At 43.9% G+C, this 26,891-nt stretch overlaps 1 protein-coding gene across 1 annotated transcript in view; it reads right to left on the bottom strand.

The window, feature by feature from the left end:
- CACNA1C (calcium voltage-gated channel subunit alpha1 C) overlaps positions 1-26,891 on the bottom strand; it is a gene marked incomplete at both ends in the record, with an annotated part of 767,761 nt that overhangs the window by 113,841 nt on the left and 627,029 nt on the right. The window contains 5 exons of the mRNA XM_080704956.1: positions 562-682; positions 1,639-1,846; positions 12,705-12,930; positions 14,751-14,911; positions 25,210-25,236. Of these exons, the coding sequence (XP_080561082.1) occupies positions 562-682; positions 1,639-1,846; positions 12,705-12,930; positions 14,751-14,911; positions 25,210-25,236 (743 nt within the window). The remainder of the gene's footprint in view (positions 1-561; positions 683-1,638; positions 1,847-12,704; positions 12,931-14,750; positions 14,912-25,209; positions 25,237-26,891) is intronic.

Below are 26,891 nucleotides of genomic sequence, written 5' to 3'. Positions count from 1 at the left end.
CCAGCAGGATCTGTTGAGTCTGCTTGGTGATATGTCCAGCTCTGCTTTTGACTAAAGTCCCAGAAAGCAGCTTCAGGGGTGAAGAGGAACTGACCAAAAAGCAGGGAGACATGAAGGTCATTTCAAGGATGATGGCTCAGTCCTCCTTCACTGAGCAGGTCAGACCATCCCTGGGCTGCCAGGGTGCCCATCTCCAGGTGCGCTGGCATGCAGTCTATACGAGTGGCTGTACACTCAAGGCCAGGGGCATCTTTTGCCTAGATTATGATCAGAACATGCCTCCTGGAGTTGGGCGACCCCAGAGCCTGAATGGATTCAAGAACATGAATATACATCCTCGCCTGTACCAAAGTCACAGGCCTCCCCAGACCACCCCCCATGGCTAAAGAGGTTCTAGGCTGGGCCGTGTTCTCTGCCCAGGGCAGCCTTCCTCGGCTCTCCTGGGAGCCCTGTGCACAGGCACAGTGTTCAGCCTGAGCCAGGACCTCCAGGGCACACCCCGGTGACACTGTGCTGCAGGCAGAGGGTGGGGGCAGCAGGAGGGGCAGCAGCAAAGGATACAATTTCCACAGATGAAGAGGATGATGAAGTAAATACAGACTAACATCCCTGGAAAAGAGGGGCCGCCATAAGCCATGATCCCATCATACATCACCGAATTCCAGTCCTCCCCGGTCAGGATCTGAATGACACATTCCCACCAATAAGGGACACAGCGTTAGACCAACAGCAAACCCCAAAGCTCCCCTACCCTGCCCCACTATGTGAACACAAATGTCCAAAATCTCTCTCCTCTTTTCTCCCTCCTTCTAAGCCCCAACTCTCCTCCCTGGGAGCTCTAAACTAATAATCTGGGCAAGTCTGACCCTATCATTAGGCAAAGGGCATGGCCACTGGCAATTATGACTTGAGCGACTGAAAGGGCTTTGTATCCAAAATACTTCCTGCTGCCTACATCCAGTATACAACAGGGCCAACATTAGCCCTTCCCTGGGCTTGGGGAAAGTTGTGAGGCGCCCTCTTATGGTTGTGCCTGTGTTCATGGAGACAGTAATATGCTATACCAGTTCCTCTTAAACACCAGCTATTTGGAAACCATCCTTAAAATATGGGCAACATACACATATCATCATTTTTCTCTGTAAAACAATCTATTTAAAGTAACAAGTGTTACTTTAGCTTTACTGTAAACCAGAAGAGCCATGAAATCACAATTTTGTGAGCTACTTATATTATTTTCTAGGGACAAGCATGGTAGATAGGAAGGGCAGCTCTGTCAACCCCAACCCCCAAGAAGAGCAGTCTGTTTTTCTTTGTTTCTATTTTAGTCTTTCCTGTAGATTTTATTTGAGCAAAGGGTTCCATGGCTGAAGAAGCATTTTAAAAACACTCAACTTGACTTTTCCCTCAATGATCCACCCATCCATTGGGATTCCATGGGGGCTGGATGGAGGGGAAACTGCAGAAAAAGCTGGAGACCACTGGGGCAGGGACCCTCAGGGCTGATCTAGGCTGATCTCGTGCCCGGTGAAAGGGTGACACTTTCCACCACCTTCTCAAGGCTCCTCCTTCCTCTCCCACCTCCTTCACCACTGAACCACCCTCCTGGTCAGAATCCCGGCAGAGAAGAGTCCATACCTGAAACACAGTGAGGAGGGACTGGGGGAAGTTATCAAATGTGCTCCTCCGAGTCTGCATCTCATCGAAGTTGAACTTTCCTCCAAAGAGCTGCATTCCCAGGAGGGAGAAGATGATGATGAAGAGGAAGAGGAGAAGGAGCAGGGAGGCAATGGAGCGCACAGAGTTCAGCAGGGATGCCACCAGGTTGCTTAAGGAGTTCCAGTACCTGAGGACCAAAGGGGAGAGGTCAGCCCGTTTCCCTTACCTCCCTTCCCATCGGTCCTTGTGCACTCTCTTGCTGCAAGTTCTAAGATGAATCTTCACTCCCTGATCTTTTTCTCTGTCCTGGGGTAAGGCGGGTGGTGATGGTGCGAACTATACTGTTGGTGTGGACTGGAGTCACAGTTAGAATGGCAGACTAATAAATCTGGATCCCAGAATCGGTAATGTGTAATGCCCCGCACAAGTAACAGCCTGAGCTCCCGCCCGGCTCTGTCAGCTGCTGGCTGCGTGCGCCTTCAAACAAACCACTTAGATCCCCATTTTTTTCCTGTCTCCTTCTGGGGGAGACAGAGTAGCACGTACTTCAGCAGGTAACTGGGAAGATATAATGAGATAATCTCCTCCCCACAAAATGTCCCCAGCATAGTGCCTGGCACACAGATGATAAAGGTTAGCAATTATTGTTATTATCACTGTTGGTCTTAAAACAGAAAAAAAAAATACTTTTTTTTTTTCTTCCAAGAATGCCAATCTGAGCCCTTCCCAGCAGCAGCTGTTTAGCAGAGATATGAACTAGGTCACCCATGGGCAAGAAAGGGTGCAGAGCTTAGTAAAATTCTTCAAATTTACCCTACCCTAAGGGTGTGTGTGTGTGTGTGTGTGTGATACTGGGGATTGCACTCAGGGACATTCTACCTCTATTTTTTATTTGGAAGCAGGGTCTCTTTTAAGTTGCTGAGGTTAGCCTAGAACCTTTCATCCTCTATCTCAGCTTCCCAAGTACTGGGACTACAGGCATATACCACCAAAACAGTCTAAAATTTTATTATTATTATTATTATTATTATTATTATTATTATTATTATTTGCAGGTCTGGGGATGGAACCCAAGGCCATTTGATCTCTGAGCTACACCCCCTGCCCTATTTTTTATTCTTTATTTTGAAACCAGGTCTCATTGAGTTACAGAGGGCCTCACTAAGTAGCTGAGGCTGTCCGTGAACCATGATCCTCCAGTCTCAGCCTCCCAAATGCTGGGATTACAAGCGTGCGCCACCATGCTGGGCTTAAGATTGGTTTTTATAAAGCCATTCCTTGGATATTCAGATTCAGTAGCTGTAGCTGTGGACTCAGATATTTGGTTTGTTTGTTTTGGAATTATTGGCATGTACCACCAGGCCTTCTGATCTCTCTCTTTCTCTCCATATATATATAATTTTTTTTTTTTGGTGGTACTAAGGATGGAACCCAGGGGCCTTCTACCTCTGGGCTACATTCCCAGACCTATTTTATATTATATTTGGAAACAGGGTCTCTTAAGCCAGCTGAGGTTGGCTTCGAACCTGTGCGATCCTCCTATCTCAGCCTCCCAAGGGTGGGGATTACAAGCGTGCGCCACCGTGCCCGGCTGATATCTATATTTTTAATAAACATCTCAAAGGATTCTGATAAGCAGGCAAGTTTGGGGAAAGATGGATTACCACAAACCAATCACACCCACTGGGGACAGTTCAAAGCTAATGTCCTGTGAGCAGGACAGGGCGCTTTCTGCTAAGCACAGGCAGCTTTTGGGTGGGATCCTTGGAGAAAAGGTCCCACTCCTTATGGTTACCAAGTTCCTCCATTGTCAATACAGTGGCCCTTCATCAGAGCCCCAGGGATCCTTCTTTTTGAAAAGTGGGGGGAGGGACCTATTAATGGCTTTTGAATGTAGCTTGGGCATCTGTGCAAGAATCAGTTCAGGATCAGGAAACACAGAAGCAAAAGGGACACAGTGCTGGGTGGGAGAAAGTACAAGAACAGGAAGATCACTCAACTCTGAAGCTCCGCCTCTGGCCAGCGGCCTTCCAGGGCACTATTCTGTTTCTCTCTTCTTAAGAGATTCCCAAATCAACACCATCCCCTACAGGTAGCTGCTTTTGCTACTTCAGGGCACGGCATGTGAACCTTCCGAGGGAAGCCCTGCAGCGGCATCCCCAGCCCAGCTACTTTGTCAGTCTCTGGGTCTGGGATTCTGGAATTCTTTCTTCTCTTCTACAGTGCAAAGTGACCTCAGGTATCCTTGAACTGGGACTTTCATCTTGTGAACCTTTTGCTTCAAAAAGCTCAGGACCAGCCCCTTTCCCTTTATTCTGATATAGAACAGAACCTTGAGCTTGCTATAAATACAAAACCTTTAAAATAAAAGGGCCAACTGCTTTGAAGTCTTCGCCAATAACCCACCCAACATCCTCTCCATTTCAGAAAGGGTCATAACTAAATTTATACCTGCCCCAGACATTCTCATATCAAGGGGGAATCCTTAGTTTGGGTGGCAAGTTATCTATTATTGGAAGAGTATTTATTTAACAAATTTCATGTTATAAATCTGTGTGATGTGGGCTTTCTGGAGGCCATGGAGTGAGGAGGAATGAGTCAGATAAGGTAACCTGGGGGAGCAGGCAGAATTCATTCAGTGAGAGAGCTTTCTCTTGCCCTTACCTCTCCTGGGACTAGCACAGAGATGCAGGGGTGGGTATCCCTGAACCAGAACTTCAGTGAAGTCGAAGACACAATAGTGCCTGGAGGCATTAGTGTGAGCAGAGGCTGAATTGGGCATGTGCGGGGCCACAAGGAGCCACAGAGAATTCTAGACTATGTTAGTCAGGGTCTGAGGTAGCCTCAGGCCCAAGGACTCCTGTGCTGGTCCAGTTCCTACTGGTACTTGTACCTGTCCCTCCATCCTAGCAGAGCTCGGAAGGCCATTTTATAGTCAAGCCTTGAATTTTGTTTTTGTTGTTAGTGGTTGGAACTGGGGGTTGAACTCAAAGTCATTCTACCTCCAAACTATACCCCTACCCCCTTTTATTTTTTATTCTGAAATAGAATCTTGCTAAGTTACTAAGGGCTTTGCTAAGTTGCTGAGGCTGGACTTGAACCATGATCTCCCTGTCTTGGCTTCCCAAGCACTGGGACTACAGGTGCGGGCCCAGCTGCTCGATACCTCTTGAATAAAGACCCTTAATGAGCTCAAAGACTCTAGGTATCCCTGAGGAGAGTGGGGCCAGAAGGTGGTGAGAGAGCTGTGGAGCTGTGGGTGGGTCTCTGCTCACTGCCACCTCTGCTAGGAATATGGGGGCCTTCAGAGTCTGAGGAATTTTGAATGGCCCAACCTTGGTGCTTGATGGCACCCATGGGTGGCCGTGACTCAGGGGTAAATGTGTCTGCGCTAAGTCAGCTAATCTCATTTAAGGGCCTGAAGGGACATGCACGAAGGAGCTGGAGGAAACAGAGAGGAACTGAAGCTTAAGGGGAGAATCAACATGCACAGGAGGGATCTGGGTACACTTATACACCGACTGTATAAAAATGAGATGCACTTTGAAAACTGAAATCACTTCCAAGATTTACTCTATCTTGAAACCCTTCTTCCTCCCCATAGAAAGATATGTAGGCTGGACCAAGAGAGTAGATGTACTAGATACTGAATCTTGGCAATATTTAGAGTGCCATAAAGCCCCAAAGCAGAAAGAATCCAATCCCTCATGTGGCTGGAAGGACACCTTTACAGGTAATTTACCCACAGATGACAAAGATGTTGGCCATATGCATGCCTTGTTGTTGTCACTGAGGTAGAAACCTTGATTTCCTTATTCTTTCTTATGTAATTTCTCACTCACAGCACTATGAACACTACGAAATCAACTGACTTACAGTCTAGTGCAGGGTCCTATGTTTTTCCTTGTAAGACACATAGGATGGATGTATTTATATGCATGGCATACTCCCGAAGGTATTCTCAGATTTTAGATTTTGATAAAATATGAAAATTGTAAGCACACTAGAAATTAATTTTCTTTGTGTGTGTGTGTGTGGTACTGGGGATGGAATCAAGGGGCATTATGCCTCTGAGCTACACCCCCAGTCTAGTTTTTAGTCTTTTATCTTTGAAACAGGGTCTTACTGAGTTGTGAGGGGCCTTGCTAAGTAGCTAAGGCTGTCTGTGAACCATGATCCTCCGGTCTCTGCCTCCCAAATGCTAGGATGACAAGCGTGTGCCACCACGCCCGGCCTAGGAATTCATTTTCTTCATAATGATATACTAAACACTTCAGCTCCATTGACTCTACATCTGCAATATTAAATTCATTTTAAAAAATTTTAATAAACCATCCATAAATTTTAGAACCTTATCTTTCAATAGTATAAAATTATTGTGACACACTGCTCAACTGCTGTGGACGTATCAAGGTATCTTAACATCATGGTTAATTAACTATTGATCTAAATCAGTGTTCCCAAGTCTTGGACCGTGTGCTGTGCCCTGGGGTGTGTGTGTGTGTGTGTGTGTGTGTGTGTGTGTGTGTGTGTATGTGTGTCTACGCCTGTGCAGCCAGGGGGGCAGCTGGGGAATATCAGAAGGGATCGTTCACAATTACACCAAGCACTATGAATAAATAGCTTATTTTGCATTTACATTACCACTTTTTAAATGTATACAGATGTATAGGAATTCATAAAATTCAAATTAATTTAAAATCTTTGCTGAATTCATAGTAGCTCTTACTGTTAGATGTTTCCCGAATCAAGAACTATCAATAATATAATTGTTAAATGCTAGACAGGAACTCGGAGGGTTAAACACCTGTGTTTGCAGGGGTTTAGGGGGAGAAGAGCAGAGTTTCTTTTGTTATTATTTGTTTGTTTGTTTCACATAAAGCCCTCCAAAGAACCAAGACAAACCAGATTGCAGGAAATCACTCCTCTGGTCGACCTAGAGTGAACTTTGCTCAGTGTGATCTCATTATGATGCTAAATTCTCCATCCTGGAGGCATTCTGATCCAACACTTTCAAAATGCAATGTATGAAGAAGAATGAGATCTAAGTGCACAATCATAGGAATTGCTCGCCCCCACATGCGGATATGAATATGCATGAGTCTGCCCAATAAAATCCCCTTGCTTCTTTTGTTCAGGCAGACATACTGCTCTGGGAAATATCCCTAGTGCGCACCTTACTTGCAGCAAATTATAAACCTTCCTGCACTTTTCATCTCATGGTGTGCTTACTGGCTTTGCATTCACTATGGGCGTGAATGCATTGTGTTAGGTTGCAGAGACTGCACTACATAGATGAGACACAGAGAAGACAGTGGGCAGGTAAGAATCCAGTTTTTCAATTGCAGATAGAGGGCCATATTTTAAGGCGTGTTCAATTGCATATGTGAACCAAGGGCAGCAGTGGGCAATTAGGCCAGTGTTTTTCAAAGTTAGGTCACTGGACCACCAGTGAATGGTTCTCCAGGCCTGTCTCTAGAGGTGAGTGAGAGTCTTGGTGAACTCCCTAAGGGAGTTCCAGCAAGTTCAAGAGTCACAGTCACTGGCTCAGACTACATAGTCAAAAGGGCTTCAATAGGTGGTATATACTTGTTTGACGGCAGGACCAGCCACAGTTGGGCCATGTCAACATTTTTTAAAAGTGGGATCACAATGTCCATTGCCAGCCCATATTTGGGCATTTCCTTATTCACTAGAGTGTTGCATTTCTAAGTCTGGGGTGGAGATGTGGCAAGAGGACGCATGGGAGCTGGACATGGTGGCACATTCTTGTAATCTCAGTACTTAGGAGGTTGAGACAGAAGGATTGCAGGTTCAAAGCCAGCTTCAGTAGCTTAGTGAGGCTCTGTTTCAAAATAAAAATAATGAAAAAGGGCTGGGGGGTTATAGTTCAGAGGTAGAATGTCCCTAGGTTCAATCCCCAGCACGACAAAGAAACAAACAAACAAACAAAAACAAAGAAGAAGTATGGTGTTCCCCAACACAGTTGGTCTCTTTGTTATTCTTTAAAAGTCCCCAGAGAATTTTAAAAAAAGAGGAAGGTGATGGCTTTTGGCCAAGTAATTTCCAATCAGATAATGGAATTATCCTGTTTATATACTTTCTAGAGGTCTGAAAATCCTACTAATCCTGTCTGTGGAGAAGCCATAGGAAGCTCCTCGATTGTGACAGATTTTGAGAAATGGTTCCTTGGCAATTTTCCACATTAGGAATAGATAAATTAGTGATCAAAATAGAATGAATGTTTAGTCTCTTCAAGATGCTATAACAATATGTAGCAACAAGATTTCTTTCTATAGGAATCTAAAAAACAGAACTCTAAACAAAACCCCAAACAAAATCTCAAAATGTGGGGTTTTGGGGATTATTTAAGAAGCATTGAAAACTCCAAGTTAAAAATAGATTTGTTTGTGTGTAGTACTGGGGATTGAACCCAGGAGTGCTCTACCTCTGAGCCACACCACCTGCCCTTTTTCTATTTGAAACAAGATCCAGCAAGGTTGCCTAAGCTTTCACTAAGTTGTTAAGGCTGGTCTTGAACCTTTGATATTCCTATCTTAGCCTTCCCGTACTGGGATTAAAGGCTTGGGCCACCCTGTCATGCTGTAAAAGTATATTTTTATGGGACCCCAGGAAGCACAAATAGATTGGCAAGTACCTAATAATGAGAATCAGTATGCAAAAATTATTTAGGTCCTATCTCGGGACATGAACAACCAGATGGCTTAGGCTATCTACTTTCCAGTTCACAGTGTGTTCAGGAGCACAGATAATCAGAAAGAAGGGGAGAGAGAGGGAGAGAGTGGGAGGGAGAGAGGAGAGGGGGAAGGGAGGGAGAGGGGGATACCTTTCACTCTGGGTGTTACCTTAGGCAAGTGATTTAACTCTCTTAAGTCTCAGGCTCTTCTAGGAAATGGGAATAACAATAGGAGTACTCCATCCTCATCCTCTTAGGGGTAAGTGTAGAGACCCATGGAGCTAAGGGATGTTAGCACTGGGATCACCCTATCTGGCATAGAGTAATCCCTGATGCATAATAGCGATTACTGTCATTAGTATTTCTACTGCTTTCATTGTAAACCAAGTATTTTCTGTAATACCAATATAGTCAGGATAGAAGGGAGGAGCTTTTTTGGGGGGGAGGGAGGGAAGGACATATAAGAGTGTAAAATGTGTGGATTTAAATTCTGCTCGTCCTTCAAGTCCCTAATCCAACATTAAACCTTCCCAGGGACTCTCCCCTATTCCCAAAGCATCTATTTCCCCCACATATGCATTGTCATTATATTCTTTCTTGAATTTTTCTGTATGTACGATCTCTACCTCCTCAGGCAGACTAAATTTCTCCTGGGTTCTATTCACATGGTACTTTTCTTTTTTTATTCTGTCTCAGAGTTCAACACATAGTACAGTCGAGCAGCATAGTGATGTTTTGGGACAATGGGCTATGTATATGATGGTGTGGTGTCCCACAAGATTATGGCTCCTGTGATGTCACAGCCATTCACATTCACCATGTGCACACAATGATGAAATTATGTAGCAATGCAGTTCTCAAAGCATATCCTTATCATTTAATGGTGGATAAGTAAGTAAAGAAACAAACAAAACATATATATATATATATATACACACACACACACACACATACACACACATATATCCTAGATGTAGATACATATGGTAGATAAATAAGAGTTTAGGTATGTGTATGTGTAGGTCACTATCAGGGATTTTCTCCTTCCTTCTCCTAAAAATAGCAACAATGCTAATTGAATTAATAATAAAAGCCCGTTATTGAGTGCTTCCTGTGCCTGCACTGAACTGAATGTTTAAATGCCTTATCTTGCTGGAACTGCAACAGTATAGGGGCCTGTGCATGTTGGATGGCTGCTGAGAATCATGGCAAGAGCAGGGGCACCTAGGGCTCAGATGACTCAGTCAGGTTCAGAACACCCTCAGGGAGCTGTGATGAGCTCAGTCCTTGACCTGGAGATATTAACCTCCTTCCCTTTTCTCCAACACAGTCCAATTGATGACTTTAGTGCTCCTATGTTGGTAATGTTGGTACATTTCCCCAGAGCAGACGTTTCTCTGGGGCTTCTAAGCAGAGATTCTTAAGGAGAGAGGTTTCTACTTTGGGGGGCATAGTTTGGAAAGTTCCCTCCAGGTGTTCCTTCTAAGTTGACCCTATCCCACATTAAGAAATGCATATTGCACTGCCAATCAGATACACATCTCAAACACTTTTACAAAACAATGCACATGGTTCAAGGAGGCACTCTGATGTTCCCACTTGGTTTCATCCTTTCATTAAAAATGATGGCTGTGACAAGAAGGAATGGAATTCTGTCACTTGTAGCAACATAGATGGAACTGGAAGACGTTATGTTAAGTGAAATAGGTCAGGCATAGAAAGGCAGGTACTGCATGATTTTACTTATATGCAGAAACTAAAAGATTAATGTCAAAGAAGTAGAGAGTAGAATAGTGGTTACCAGAGGCTGGGAAAGGTTTAGGGGAAGGAGAATGGAGAGAGGATGGCTAACAGGTGCAGGGGTGTAGCCAAAAGGAGCATTAGCATCACATGTTCTACACACAGTAGGATAACTATGGCCGACAACAATTAATATATCATTTACAAAGCTAACCAGAGGATTTTTTAATATTCCTAACATAAAACAGTGGTTAGTGTCTGAGGTGCTATCTATGCCAACTGCCCTGACCTAAGCTTATACATTGTAAACAGGTATTGAAATGTCACACTGTACCCTACAAATATGTACAATTTCTATGCGCCAACTGAAGATTAAAATATAAGAAATAAAAATAAAAACAAACAAATATAAATGATGGTTGTGGGAATATGAATAAACGAGAACCTTTATACCATACCTTGCTAGTAGCACTGTAAAATGTTCCAGTCTCTTTGAAAAAGTTTGACAGTTTCTCAAAAGTAAATCATAGAGTTATCAAGTAATCTACAAATTCCATTCTTAGGTATGTATCCAAGAGAAAGGGAAATGCACATTTAAACAAAGACCTGAACATGAATGCTCATAGAAGCCAGAAGATGGCTAAAATATCAGTGATGAAGGACAAAATGTGATACATCTATACAACAGAGTGTTATGCAGCAATAAAAGGTGTAAAGTTCTTATACACATCATCACCTGGATGAACTTTGGAAATATACTATGTGAAAGAATACAGTCATGTAAGACCACATATGATCGAAAGCCACCTGGACGCAATACCCATCACCTTGCTGTACGGTTAATGGATGTTACATTTGCAACATCCCACACTCAGCTAGGAGACTCCATTTCTCAGCCTTCCTACAGCTATGGTGGCCAATTAGAACAAAAATCCTTGGTGAGATTTCTGGTAAAGATTTTTATTTCCAATTTTAAAAATTATGCTAAAATGTATATGACATAAAGTTGCCTTTTAGCAATATTGAGGTATACAATTCAGTGTATTAAACACACTAATAATATTGTACCACCACCACCAGTCTCCAGAACTCTTCATCGTGTAAAAGTGAAACTCTGTGGCCATTACACAATAATTCCTCTTTCCTCCCTGCCCTTAGCCCCGTAATCACCCTTTCACTCTGCCTCCCTAATTTTTTTTTTTTTTTTTTTTTTTTTTTTTGTGTGTGTGTGGTGCTGGGGGTAGAACTCAGAGGCTTTCTACCTCTGGGCTATACTCCCAGCCCTATTTTATAATTTATTTGGAAACAGGATCTCACTAAGTTGCTGAATGCCTCACTAAATAGCAGAGGCTGGCTTTGAACCTGCGTGATCCTCCTGTCTCAGCCTTCCAAGCGTGGGGATTACAAGCGTGCGTCACCACGCCTGGCCTGGCCTGCCTCCCTAATTTTGACTAGGTATGCTATATAAGTAGAATCATGTAGCAATTGTCATTCTCTGGATTATTTCACTTAATATAATGTCCCCAAAGTTCATTCATATTACAGCATCTTAGAAAATTTCCTTCCTTTTAAGGTTGAGAAATTTTCCATTTTGTGTTTAAACATTCATTTGTTGATGGACACCTAGATCGCTTCCATCTCCTAGCTCTTATGAATAATGCTGCTATAAACACATATGTACAAATATCTCTCTTAGATCCTGCTTCCAATGCTTTTGGATATATACTCAGATGGAGAGTTACTGCATCATGTGATAATTCTACTTTTAGTTTTTCTGAGTAACTGCCATATTGTTTTTCACAGTGGTTGCACCATTTTACATTCCCGCCAACAGTGCACAAGAGTTCCAATTTCGCCACATCCTCCCCAGTGCTTGTTCTTTTATTTTCTTTTAAACACTAGCCATCATGATGGCATGTCTGGGGGAGATTCCTGGGTGTAAAGAGATTCCTGGGTGTAAGCATGACTCAGTGGTCAGGTTCCTTTGTTCCTTTTTTTTTCCTGCCTCAATTTTTTTTTTTTTTTTTTTTTTTTTTTTTGGTGGTACTGGGGTTCCTGGAAGCTCTTCTACCTCCGGGCTACACTCCCAGACCTATTTTTACATTTTTATTTGGAAACAGGGTCTCCTAAGCCAGCACGTGGCTGGCTTAGAACCTGCGTGATCCTCCTGTCTCTGCCTCCCAAGCACGGGGATTACAAACGTGTGCCACCACGCCCGGCTTTCTGCCTCAAATTTGAATAAGATATATCAATCTCCAGAATCCATCTTGCAACCTTGGGGTAGAGTCAGTGCAATGCTGATGGAGCAAAGGACAAAGGGTCTGTTCTGAGTCCCAGCCACCTCAGCCTCTCTTTCCTTGACTTTGTATGTGCCTGAATAAATCCCTAATTTGCCTAAGCCACTGAGTTAAGTCTAGAGTTAGCCAGCCAAAGCAATTTCTAAACAACACACCCTCTAAATGAACCAAGGCTCCCCTTGTTGCATGTGAGCTGAGGCTAGACCCTTCCAAAAACTGAGCTGTTCTCCTACCCAGGCCTATCTACCTCCCCTCCCTTCAAGAAGTTCTTCCCAAGTCCTGTCTCCAAAGGAAAACAATGAGTCACATACCTTGTGATTTTAAATATCCTCAGCAGCCGGACACATCTCAACACAGAAATGCCCAAAGGAGACATGATCTTGGTCTCCACCAGGATGGTCTCCAGGATGCCCCCACACACGATGAAGCAGTCAAAGCGGTTGAAGAGGGACACAAAATAGGCCTGCAGACCCAGGCTATACATCTTCAGGAGCATCTCAGCTGTGAAAAGGGCCAATAGGGCCTTATTGGCCGTATCTGGCAGGTTGAGAAGGGTGGAACCCAAGCAGTGGTGTGAGAGGGAAGCAGAGAGAGAAGAGAAAGGAAATAGTAGTTATCACATTTGGAAAGAAGGACCCAACACTCCCTCCATCTCATGATACCTCTCCCATTCACTTCTACCAGAACAATTAGGGACCAACCAACAGGAGAGTGATATCTATACAATCATAAACACTTACGGAGCATCTACCATGTGTCGAAGGCACTGCACTCATTATCCTATTGGCCCCTCACGGTGATCTGTGAGGTCTGGTGCTATTATTATCAAGCCCATTTTTCAGAGATGAGAAAGGATGTTCAGAGAGGTCAATAATCTGCCCAAAGAACCCAGCCACAAGTTGAATCCAGACTGTGGGTGTCTCCTCCTCATCATTATCATTTATATTTTTATTGGTGAATTATAATTATACATCATAATGAGGTTCAAAGTGGTAAAAACATACATGCACACAGTACTTGGTCCTTCTGCATTATTTGAACTATTTTCTTCTGTAAGAATCCTTTCTCTCCTCCCTAGCTGTCTCCCCTAATTCCCTTCCACTATTCTACTGATCTCTCTACTCATTTAATCTAAAGTCCCTCATGCTTTCTGTTTTCTCTGTAGTGTTCATACATTAAAAACACACACATACATATGACGTTTGGCTTTCTGAGACTGCCTAATCTCACTTAGCATGATATTCTCTAGTTCTACCCATTTCTGCAAATGATATGATTTTTTTTTATGGCTGAGTAAAATTCCATTGTGTGTACAGACCACATTTTCTTTTTTCTTTTCTTTTCTTTTTTTGTGTGGCCGGGCTACACTCCCAGACCTATTTTATATATATACACATATATTTATTTATTTATTTGGAAACAGGGTCTCTTAAGCCAGCGTGGCTGGCTTCGAACCTGCACAATCCTTCTGTCTCCGCCTCCCAAGCACGGGGATTACAAGCGTGCACCACCATGCCTGGCCAGACCACATTTTCTTTATTCACCCATAGATAGATCTTTAGGATGGTTCCATAATTTGGCTATTGTGAATTTTGTTTCTATACAGATTGACATGCACGTATCACTATACTATTCAGATTTTAATTCTTTTGGAAAGATACTGAGGAGTGATATTAGCTGGGTCATATAGTGGTTCCATTCCTAGTTTTCTAAAGAATCTCCATAGTGATCTCCATGGTGGTTGGACTAATTTACAATTCCACCAATGGTGTATTAGAGTTTCTATCTCACTCTCATCCTCACCAAACACTAGCCTGTCTCCCAGGACTGGAATGCATCCCTCTCTGGGGCAATGGGAAGGCCTGGTACCACTCCTCCTCATGGTCCAGGATGAGGAGGTGAGTCCTCACTGGCCAGTGGGAAGTTCCTTGTGCTTAGCTGCTGTTTCCCTTTGCCTGTCTTGTTGCTTTTCTTGTCCTCAAGTGTTCTGGACAGGCCCACCTGGAGGCTACAGTCAGGCCTAAGGGCTTGAAAATCCATCTGGGAAGCTGGCGGCCACTGGTATGAGATAGCCAAACAAGCTGTAGCTCACCTCTTTGTCACCCACACCCAACAGTCACCATAGGCAGATGGTCTGGGCCCCGTCAGGTGAGTGACGTCTGTTTCTAACAAGGTTGTGTGTTTGGCTGTGGATTTTCTGGCTGCCAGGCCCTTGGAGTCTCTAGCCTGGCACCTGCCAAGAGCCATGGCCACTGGCTGCTTTCCCACCCACTCTCTGCCTGCAGTTATTCCCACCCTGGGACCCAGGACTGGCTTAGCAAGAGTAGCCTGGAACAGAGCCAGGGGCTGTTGCTCACCCTGCACTTCCGTGAGCCAGTGGGGCTGGTTGTAGTGCTCGGAGGCAATAGTGAGGGTGTTGAGGAACACCAGGAAAATGACAAGCCAGTAGAAGACATTAGACTTGACTGCAGCACGGCACTTCCTTCTGCAGAACCGATTCCACCTGCGCCAGTAGCGGCTAGAAGGAGGCAAGGAGAGAAGATTGGTGTTGGCCGTGAAGTGCAAATTTCTGCCACTGAGAAACACATCGCAGTAGCTTCTTTTAACCATAACTAGCCAGGCCTGACTAGAGCAGTGTACCCTGGTGGTGAGGAGACACATTACTCTTATATTAACTGAGCTAACTGCTTAGTTGTGTGGCCACGGGTCTCTAAGCCTCAGTTCTCTCATTTGGAAAACAGGAATGGACTAACTTCATGGGATTGTTGTGGGCATTGATAAAAGGCCTTATAGTGCGTCTGCCACAAAGTTGAGGGTGCGTAATCCATGGAACAGTTTTTATTTTCTAATGATGGCATTATTAGAAATAGTATTACAAGTATGGTGTTATTAGTATTAGTGGTGGTAGTGATAGGATAGTAATGATTACTTTCTATATGCTTGGTGCCATTTTAGATGGTTCTTAAGACTTCTTCATAATTCTTTAAGTAACTCTGAAAAGCATGTATTATCCTGATTTTGTAGAGGAGATTACTAAGGGCCTTGGAGGTTGAGCAACTTGACTGAGATAAACAGAGCGGCCAAGCCAGGCTTGGCTTTCTCCACAGCCTGCTCTCCATCTTTTGCTCCCTTACTCCATGGCTGCACCATTCAGCATCGGGACTGACCTGGATCGGAAGCTCTTGGCTTTTATGGGTCATAGAATCTTGTGAGAATTTGATGAATGTTTAGATCCTCTGTTTAGAAAAATGGACACACCCCACATGCACACACATTTACATAACCATTCATGCAGGACACACACCCTCTGAAGCTCATTCATAGTCCATTTAACATTCCCATGGTCTCTTGGCTAGAGAAAACCTGGCTGAACAAATAAGTACCTGGGTAAGCTGTAAAAACCATCTGACCCCTTTCCCTCAATACCCAGTCCCCAACACCAAACCAGTCGAATCTGATTCTCTAGGGGCTGTAGCTCACAATGCCACTGGTAATTTTATAGTTTCTCCAGCTGGTTCTAATGGGTAACTATGTTTGAGAAGCATTAAGCTGGATGATCCGAAGGAAACATTCTTTTTTTTTATGATTCTATGACAGAGGGGTCCACAGCTTGTCCCTAATTTCATCCTCTTCATTCAGAGAAAACACATAGCTATATCAGTAACTCAGTAATTATATATTTAATAAATGCCCACACTGCACAAAGAACAGAAGAAAGGAATGCCGGGAGGTGTCAGAAGGGAGACTGTGGAGCCATGCTGAGTACTTAGAGGGGAATGCCACAATCGGATTTGATTTGAGAAAACCAAACATCCAACAGGCACACCACATGCTCAACTCCTGGACCAGGATGGTCGAGGAATGCTTTGCCAGTTGTCTGGGTTGGAGTGATGAAGGTGGAAACATTATTACAGGAAAAGAGGTCACTGAGTTGACAGTAATTTTGGAGGCTGAATCAATAGGACTTTGAGATAACTTCAAGGTGAGAGAAAGGTTTTGAGTTCAAGGTGAGAGAGAAAGATAAGAAACTTCTAGCTGGAGGGATCTGGAACAGTGGCAGGTTATTTTTTTAAATGCCCCACAATACAACTGGTAATTTTATAAGTTGTCTTAGCTAACAGAGGGCCAGAAGAGGAGTGTTGCTTTGACTGGGGAGGTAAGCTGTGGGGTGGAGTGTTCAGCTCTGGACATGGTTTGGGCATGTATGTAGGCAGATCCACCAGGCAGGGGAAGACAGCCCCTGCTTAGGTAGCTAAGAAGGCAAGAGCAGCAAGGCAGAATCTTGGAGCCTTAGTCCATGAAGATCTATATTAAAAAAAAGCAAACTCCTTTTCCAGTCTCCCTGGTCCACACAGACATCCCTCTAATAAACACACTGTACAGCAGAGTTTTCAAACCTCATGCTGCAGCTTGTTAGCAGGTCATGAAACCTATCCAGCTGGTTATGACTGTGCTGAAAGAGGGAACAGGATGGAAAATGTCACTATGCTGGTCATATTGTAAGAAAATTTAAAAATAAGCAGTTGGGCCGGGCGTGGTGGTGCACGCTTGTAATTCCCGCGCTTGGGAGGCTGAGACAGGAGGATTGAACAGGTTCAAAGCCAGTCTCAGCTGCTTAGTGAGGCTCTCAGCAACTTAGTGAGACCCTGTTTCCAAATAATATATATATAAAAATAAGCAGTTGGAAAAACCTTTTATATGTGTGTGTGATACTAGGGATTGAACCCAGGAGCATTTTACCAACAAGTTATACTCTCAGCTCTTTTTAATTGTTTTTGTTTTGAAACAGGGTCTTGCTAGGTTGCTGAGAGTCTAAGTTGCTGAGGTTGGTCCTGAATCTGCAATCCTCCTGTTTCAGCCTCCCAAGTACTGGGGTTACTGGTGTGTACGACCATACCTGGCTTGGAAAAAAAAATTAAAGATAAACTTGCAGCAAGGAGTGGTGGCATACACCTGTAATTCTAGTATTTGGGATGCTGAGATGGGAAGAATACAAGTAGGAGGTAAGCCTCATTAATTTAGTGAAACCTTGTTTCAAATTAAAAAAGTAAAAAGGCTAGGGTGTAGCATGAATGTAGACTGTCTCTGGGTTCAATCTGCAGTACAAATACATAGATACATACATAAATGTAAAACTTGCAGGAGTGTGTACGTGCATGCATGTGTGCGTGCATGTGTGTGTGTGCATGTGATGTACTGAGTCAAGCTGTGAAAAATGGTCTTTCACTTTAGGGCAACAAAACTCAACTTGAGTCTTATATTTTAAATCAGAATTCTTAGCCTAAGTCCTTATCTACAGTCTTTTGTTCAGAGATGATCAAAATACCTTGGAGTCATTTTCTCTTGGTCTTGTTCAGGTGGAGTATCACACTCCTTTGTGTGAAAGCGCTACTCCTTTAATGGCGTGTCCCTCAGTCGTCCCTGGGGGACACGTGGTGTACTATATGCAAGTGTACTCAGAGTGGGCACAAGGCCAGTTATGAATGTTACGTGCTCTGCCCCTGCAGCTTTAGCCCTGTACCCTCAGAAAGGATACTCCTTCAACTCTACTAAAATCCAAGATACCAGAAACAATTCACATTCTGAGGTTCCAGGGATAGACCTTGGCTCTAATGGATCCTGCCACTCTCATTCCAAATTGTCTGTTGGAATAGTTTGACTTCACCTATGTTTCTAACTCTATCGCTTTTCTACCTACTATCTGTAAAAAATCCTGTTACGGAGACTTAGCTAAAATCTATTATGAGATTAGAAAGATGTAATTCCGGCAGAGCAGGGCAGGAAGGATTAAGGGGTGGTGTTCTGATCTGACCTCTCAGTCACTGGGTTCTTGAATATCATCGTTAGTGAACACCCAGCCTTTGCAGGGGGCACTTACCTGCTGCTTAGGGGAAATTCACTACAAAAAAGAAATACCATGAGGTCAGAAAATTCATCTCCAGATATACTTGGGGATGCTTACAACCTTCAGACAAACAGCCTTGGATATGAGTGAGGACTTAGAGACAAAGAGATGGGATAGTGCGCCCCAGTCAGTCTTAGTGAAGGGTGGGTTTTGCTGGTGTTTGCCCAATCTTGATACCGAGCAGTCCTATCTTCCCAGAGCACAGCTCTGCTCTTTCCTGTGACTGTGATTAATATTGTACAGAAATTTGGTTAAGATCATTTTTTCCTTACATTATAGTCATAAAGTATATGTTTTAATAGACACAATGTCATCATACAGAAATCACAGATCATTGTTATTCAGAGTCCAAAGCAATCAAGGTTGCTTTCTTTTACAGTAGAAACTGACTCGGAGTCAGTTTAATACCAAGGACTTGATGAAGCCTCTCTTTCTCCCAGTTTGGGGGCAGCAGATGCAGGGTGTTCTAAGGTCAGGCCTGTCAAGTGGGTCTGAACTGCTCTGTTCCAGCCCCATTGAATTGGGCTCTGCTCCTGCGCAGAGTCATTCAGGATAGTCACGTGGATTTGAGCTGGATGGGGGTGGGGTTAATTACTATCCAGAGAAAGTATTTAAAGATAATTATACACCTCCCACTCTTCAAAATATAGCTTTGCTTGACAACTGGTTTCCTGGCAACACGTCTTGCTGTATAATAAATGTAATGGTTTATTAGAATGTGTAAATTTATTTGTGTGTTTACATATGCATGGGGGATATAGAAATTAAATGATAAAATAGGGAGGAGAAATTTTCCTACTATTCATCCTCCCTTCGCATTGACTAGAAATCACTTACCATAGAAATAGAACATCTGTATGTAGACACAGGAGAAAAGGATGGATGCGAACCGTTTGAATCTACTTCTATTTTTATTTTTAGTACTGAGGATAGAACCCAGGGGCATTCTACCTCCAAACTACATTCCCAGTCCAATTTTTTTAGTCCTTATTTTGAAACAGGGTCTCACTATGTTGAGGAGGGCTTCACTATATAGCTGAGACTGGCTGATAACCTGGCATCCTCCTGTCTCAGTCTCCCAAGTACTGGGATTGAAAGTGTGTGCCACCACGCCTGGCTGACTCTACGTCTCTAAAAATCCTGTATTGCTGTATCCTGCTCCCCAGCCTCTGGCTCACCTCACCTTCCCCTAGAACTGGGCCTTGTTCTTGCCTTTACAGCCACACAGAATGACCCAACAAGCAGGGTCTCTACCTCTGTCTTCATCTTTTAAGACCTGCCCATCCTTTAATGCCTAACTTGAGTCCCAGCTTCTCCATGATGAATTTTCTAGTCTCAGCGGCCTGTAGCACTTGTCCACTTTACATTTTTCTTGTATAGTCAAAGATGTTTCTTAAACACCTAATAGGGACTAGTAGACACTTTAGGGCTGATGCAATAAATTCATTCCTTGTTGGCATGAAGCCCATAAAGATGACACACCAGTAGGTAAGGAGCCAAAAAACCATGCCACATATTAGAGACTTTAGGAATGTGTCACTGGAGCAGAGAAAGCACATCTTGGCCAGTTGTGGAAGAGTCAAAGGGAGAGGTTTCCCAGAGGAAACGACTTGTCATGACCTGGCATGGTCAGCTTTTATTTGTATGGTTCTTGCCTCTCCAATGAGATCACAAGGCTATGAGAGGAAGGGTCTGGGTCTTGCACTGTTATGCACCCGCAGCACTCAGCACAGCCCATCGTGCATCATGGGACATTCTCTAGACAGGTCAAGTGAGCTGGAAACAAACTCTGCAGATCTACTAACTGTCATGGAGAATGAGGAAGAGCCCCAGGCCTCTGTGGCCCAGGAGGAGGCTGGGCTGAGGACACCACAGTGCTCAGAAACAGTTTGCTTGGCATGTAATTGCTGACAGCAGATGCCATGAAGAGCTAATAGCATGGAAACAATGGGCATGTCAGGCTCTCCCTACTGGCTGGAATAAGTTTCCATCTTTTCTTTTAACACAACTGAGAACAAAGAGCAGAAAAAAATAATTAAATTGAAATACTTTATGAATATGTCACTTAAAATAGACTATTAGAGATGGGGACAAATCTATGCCTTATTGTTTATGGCACAGTAGAAGTTCAGGGGACATGAGAAGCACAGCCACTGACAACTGGGTGGCATGGTCCAGGCCGTTTAGAAACCTCTTGAGGATCACTTTAGAATTCTGCAGAGTTGAGGTCCAGAGGCTCCACAGTCACCTGATTAATAAGCCCAGATTGCAAAAGGCTCTCTGAATCATTTGTTCCATTTCTGTTTGTACCCTATTCTCTACAAAGAGTCCCAAATGTTGCAATGTCCTTGTTTTACCCAATTCCCTTAGGTGAATACCTGGATTACTAAGGGAATACCCTACTGTTGCCCTAACTTTTAAGTCCATTAATTTGGCAATTACCCTTGAAAGCTTCATTCTAATAATTCTTTTAAATAAATTATGATTTCATATCAGTCTTGCACATGGAATAGGCCAATTTGAAGCTCCAATTTTTTTTTCCAGTACTGGGGATGGAACCCAGGGACATTTTTACCTCCAAGCTACAACTACAGCCCTATTTTTTATTCTTTATTTTGAAATAGGATCTCACTGAGTTGCAAAGGGCCTCACTAAGTAAATGAGGCTGTCCATGAACTGTGATCCTCCTGTCTCAGCCTCCCCAATGCTGGGATTACTAGTGTGCGCCACCACACCCGGCTTGAAGCTGCAATTCTATTACTTGGCATTGTTAAGCTTGTTCTACCTAACTGAGAAAATGACTTGGAATGTTTTGATGGCATTTTTTATCTCCTGCCAATCATTGCTACTCCCTAACTGTAGAATCTAGAATAGGTGGCTCCTTTTCCGTATCTGCTCAGAACTTTTAGAGTCCGGGTGGTAGTCACTAGCAACATGTGGCCATTGTGTACTTGGAACAAAGCCAATCTAAATTGAGTTGTGCAGAAAGTGTGAAATATACACTGGATTTCAAAGACTTAGGACAAAAAAAAGAAATATAAACTATCTTACTAAAATGTGTCATATGAATTTCATGTTGAAATAACAATGCTTTAGATATACTGGTTTAAATAAAAGGTATTAGGAATAATTTCTCCTGTTTCTTCTTACTTTGTAAAATAATAATAATAATAATAACTATTATTATCATCATCATTATCACCAGTAGTAGTAGTAGTACTGGAGATTGAACTCAAGGAAATTCTACCTCTGAGCTAACCCCCCAGCCTTATTTTATTTTTTAGTTTGAAACATGGTCTCACTAAATTTCTGAGGCCCTCGTTAAGTTGCTGAAGCTAATCTTAAACCTGTGATTCTCCTGTCTCAGCCTCCCAAGTACTGAGATTAAAGGCATGCACCACAATGCCCAGCTCTTTTAAACATGACTACTACAAAATACTTATTTTCTTTTTTTTTTCTTTTTGGTGGTTCTGGGGTTCCTGGAAGCCCTTCTACCTCTGGGCTACACTCCCAGACCTATTTTATACTTTTTTATTTTGGAAACAGGGTCTCCTAAGCCAGCACGGCCGGCTTCAAAACCTGCGCGATCCTCCTGTCTCCGCCTCCCAAGCGCGGGATTACAAGCGCGCGCCACCATGCCCGGCCTACTACAAAATATTTTAAAAACACATTATGTAGCCGGGTGTGGTAGCGCACGCTTGTAATCCCAGCATTTGGGAGGCTAAGACAGGAGGATTGCAGTTCGAAGACAGCCTTAGCTATTATTTGGTGAGACCCTTTGCAACTCAGTGAGACTCCATTTCAAAAAAAAAAAAAAATGGGCTGGGGGTGTAGCTTGGAGGTAGAATGCCACTGGGTTCCATTCCCAGTACCACACACACACACACACACACACACACACACATACAATAAAGCACATTACTTGAGTTTGCCTTCTTTCTTTGTTTCCTTCCTTCCCTCTTCCTTCCTTCCTCTCTCCCTCCCTCCTTCGCTTCCTTCATTTTTGGAATGGGCTTGAACCCAGGGGCAGTCTACCTCTGAGCTACACTCCTGGTCTTTTTGTATTTTGAAACAGGATCTTGCTAAGTTGCTGAGGGTTTTGCTAAATTGCTGACATTGGCCTTGAACTTGAACCCTCCTGTCTCAGTCCTCCAAGTACTAGAATCACAGGTGTGCATCACTGCGCCCAGCCATGTATTTCTATGCAATAGCACTTTTCTAGCACAGTCCCCTCGGTACCCACTACAAAATGAGCTATGCAGGAATGGGGTTTAGTATTCCTTGGCAAAACCTGGCCAGGAGGACAGCACAGTGACCCACATCAAGACTCCTGTGTGTGAGTTCTAATGTGGCCTGGAGCATCGCTGGGCCTCTCTAGGTCTCAGGGTCCTCTGAAGATGGGTTTAATGACTGTACCAACCCACTAGTAGTAAGCCATTTGGGAATACAAAGTCTGCTCTCTGCATTTGTCTTATCTTGTGAATGGTGACTACAGAGAGAGAAAGTCTTCCCAGAGATAAGGGATCAGGGCCCAGTGGCCAATAGACAGCAGGCTGAGCAAAGTAGAAAAGCAGAGCAGAGAGCCCTCTTTCAAAAGCACAGGCTATACCACAGATCACTGGATTAACAAAAATGTTTCCAGAATGTCCACCCAAGTAACTTTCTCTTCTATCCTCTAGATCCTGTTTGTTCATTTATCCATCCATCCATCCATCCATCCATCCGTCCATTTGTTCATGATTTGCATATAATGAGAATGAAATTTTGGAAATATTTTCAACTATATTTTATATCCCTTTCATCATGTTGTGTGGGGACTTTGGAACTGTTAAGAGCACAACATGCTTCTCCAGCTTTGGCTGTCAGTGTCGGCATTCTGTTTGAATGTGTGCCAGTCCTACACAGAGGTGTCATTTGTTCATTCACTCAGCCCATACTTATTAGGTCCTCATATTCCCAGCAATGTCTCCACAGGTTGGAGACAAATTGGGGAAATCCACTGAGATATATTTTTTATGTTTCTAGAGCTCTCTTTCATGTAATAAGATCCAGGTCTGGTAGAGATGACCCTTGATTTTTATATAAAGGTCTTGGAAAGAAAGAGAAGAAAAGTCTGCATTTCCCAGTCCCAGTAAAATATGGGAGAAAGGATTGTCAGAGGGGGGCAGAGAGTCAGACATCAGAGTCCTCATTTACATCTTAGCCATTGGTACAGAGCCCCAGGGTATTAGAGGGGCTTGCTTTAGAAAGTCATGGGGAAAGTCCCTGAAAGTCATGAGGAAGCCCAGGGACACTGGGGCTGGTGGGTTGGTTCTGCAGAACCCTGGGAGAATGTCAGCCTTTGGCTTCCAGCTCTATCTGACTGGTGGAGAGTGAGCACTGGATGCAGGTGGGTAGTGGACCCACCATAACTCCCCATAGCTCATTCATGGAGTGAGAGGGACCTGAAGTGTCCCTGCATTCAGATGAGGTGTGGGGTTGCTTAACATTAGTGAACTAATAGAGCTTGGGGGGCAGAGCATAGAGGTGAAGATTTCAAGACTGGAGGCAAATGGGGACGGAGCATGGTTCCAAGATAGGTGCAAAATCAGATGAACCTACTGCACCTCAGTTACACCCACGCTAGCCCCATGTAGCAGAGAAAGAACGAGTCTAGAGGATTCCTGAGGGCTCTAGGACCAATCCTCTCCAAGCTTCTGGGATCCTGAAGCCCCTTGCTGCCATGCATCTAGACTCACCCTGGAGAGGCGTTAAGAAAAGGAGACCTGAACAACTCCACATATGACTTCAAGGGAATGTTTAAAATATACTACTGGGCTACATTCATCCAGCAGGGCTATAATTTAATAGTACTTATACTCCTGCTACATATAGGTGAAGCTAAGGAAACAAGACTAGGTTATGAAAAAATAAACATTATTTTTGGCATCTGTGGAGCTCAATTTGCATGCTCATCCCACACATCCATTCATTCAGTCCGCACGTAGCCTACAGCTGGACGGGCACTGAGCTAGACTCTCTAAAACTAATAGCTCTGAGGCATGCAGACAGAGTCTGGGAGGGCGACAGGAGACAATAGTTGGGGGTTAATATGGTGAGTGTTATGACAGCACTGTGGGAATGGGGGAGGTGTGTGAGTCAATCTCCTTGGGGAGTATACAGACGGTGCCATAGATGCAGTAACTTTTAGGTTTTTCAATAAGTCTGAGTTGTCCAGGTGAAGAAATGGATGGCAAATTAGGTGGAAGAAAAGCTTCATAACTAAGCTTCAATGTATAAGCGAACAAGGAACATTTGGGTAATTGCAAGAAGTTTCATGAGGACAAAGAGTATTTGCAGGGGAGTACAGAAGGTAAAGTTAAAAGGTAGATCCTGTTCCAAATAAAAAATACAGTATGGCTGGGGTTGTAGCCCAGAGGTAGAATGCCCCAGGTTCAATTTCCAGTAACACACACACACACACACACACACACACACACACACACAGCTGAAAACCATGAATCCTCTAGAAGGTTCTGACATCTTCCCAGCGGTGACACAGAGAGAAGTTATAGTCCTCCGTGCTTTGTATCATCCCCGGAGTTCATATCTCACCATGCTCCATAAACACGGAGTAGGCCAAAGTAGTGCTGACTGTTCACGTGTATATCTTAACTGGAGGGAAACATATTTGGTTTCAACCCTCTGATGGGAAAGTCTAGAGAATTCATCTCATCCCCTCAATTATTTGCCTCATCGGATCCATGAGCCTCTCTTTGACAGCTATACAAAAAGAACACAGGATCCCTTTAGAAAAACACCCTTGCTCTATCCTCTGAGACTGGAAGGGGTTACACTGGGTTATCCAAAATGGTAGCTGAAGACCAAGGTGGTAGGCAGAAGAAAAGGAGGGCAATATGTCTCTCTCTCACCTGAACTTTGATTTGGAAATCCGGTGCCTGAAAAAGAAAAAAAAAAAAAACATTACCAAAAGACACATACTAATTTTCTTTCACATAGGGGATGTCCATCAATCTCAAAGGAGTTTGATGATTCCAAGTAACTAAATATAGGCACGGGAAGGATATGTGGTATGAATTAGAAGCTGGAGAGAAAGAACGCTATTATGTGTATTTGAATGTGGAGACTGAGGGCCAGTCCAGCTGACATTTACAATTTATAGATAGCAGTATGTAGTATAGATGATAGTCACTGGAAAGGGAGAGTACCATGCCCTGGAATGATCAGATTATGCCCAGTAAGTTCCATGAATCAGGCTTAGGAAGAGCCATCTCCAGAGAGAAGCCACAGAGGATGGTAAGGCCTCCCCTGTGATGGGAAGACCCCAGCAGCGGAAGCATCACAGGCAGGCACAGCAGCACAGACCTCACTGTTGTTTGCTGGGAGACCCACCAAGGCTGGGTGAGGAAGTAAAAATAAAGATAAAAAAAAATGAGCCAGCTACACAGTGGACACCCACAGAGCCCAAGGTCTTCAGGCTGCACATGACTGTCAGCATTCTAGGTTTCTCCTCAGAACCAATGGGCCCTGTGGGTGGCTGCCTCTTTCAAAGGGTCATCATCGGGGAGGGCGTTCTACTGAAAGGTCAGACCTTCAAGGAGGTACTGAGACTACCTAGTCCATACAGGAAAGAGTCCAGGGGAGACTGGAGGAGGCAGGGAGACCAGGGCAAGTGAGAGACTGTAAACAAAAAGTATGGAAGAGAAGAGAGAGGAGGGAGAGACAGACACACAGACAGAATGTAAATATCTGGATCAAATAAGTTTGAAGGCACCTGTCAGCTTAGATGGGTGTTAGGACAAAGGAGTGAACACAAGTGGGACCACAGGTGGAGTGACTGCTCAGATGGACAAGCAGAAAGACGATGCAGGTGCGAGACAGAGACCACAGAAAGAGACAGGAGATGAGCGAATCGGTGAGAGGAATCTGGGAGGCGACGGCTGTGTGTTTGTGTTGTCCTAGCGCAGCACAAAGCGAGCTGTGCCACATAGCAAGAAAACACCAACCCCTCTTGTTATTTTTTATTTGAAAAAATTAAACCAGAAGATGTGACAGGTGGCAAAGCCATCGTGCATGAGATAATTATATCTCTGGGGCCCTGAGAATCAGAGCCAAGTGCCTTTACTGCTCTGAACCATTAGCTAATAACCTTTTCCCACCCCAAAGACTGCCTGCTAGGACTGGAGGGTTTAATCACATGTTAACGAACGTGTGGGAGGGGGACCAGCAGCCAACGGCAGCATTTTCATTTAGAGCCACAGTTTAAAGGGGGAAACAAATGTTTTCCAGCTGCTAATTGGGTAATGGGGAATCCAGGGTACTATCGTTTCCAGCAGGGCCGTGCTGAGCTCAGGACCTTCAGCATCTTCCCCAGGGTTGCTTTTGGGTGACTCACTCCTTGTTATTACATATAAGCCAAAGTGGGTGACTGTAGCTTTTGGCCTTAAGACCATCTCCAAAGCCTGGCCTGACCCCAGGCTTAGGTGCAGATAGGTCTCAGTGGTGTTCGCTGGCATGGGCCTTGACACAGATTTTTGCCTTTCCTGTAAGTCTCCCTCTCCTTCTCACTCCAACTGGGCCACAAGCAAAAGCG

Source organism: Muscardinus avellanarius (genome assembly GCF_963383645.1).
Source record: "Muscardinus avellanarius genome assembly, chromosome: 11".
Taxonomy (NCBI): domain Eukaryota; kingdom Metazoa; phylum Chordata; class Mammalia; order Rodentia; family Gliridae; genus Muscardinus; species Muscardinus avellanarius.
Note: the sequence above shows the minus strand (reverse complement) of the source record. Positions and strands in the feature narration are given on the sequence as shown.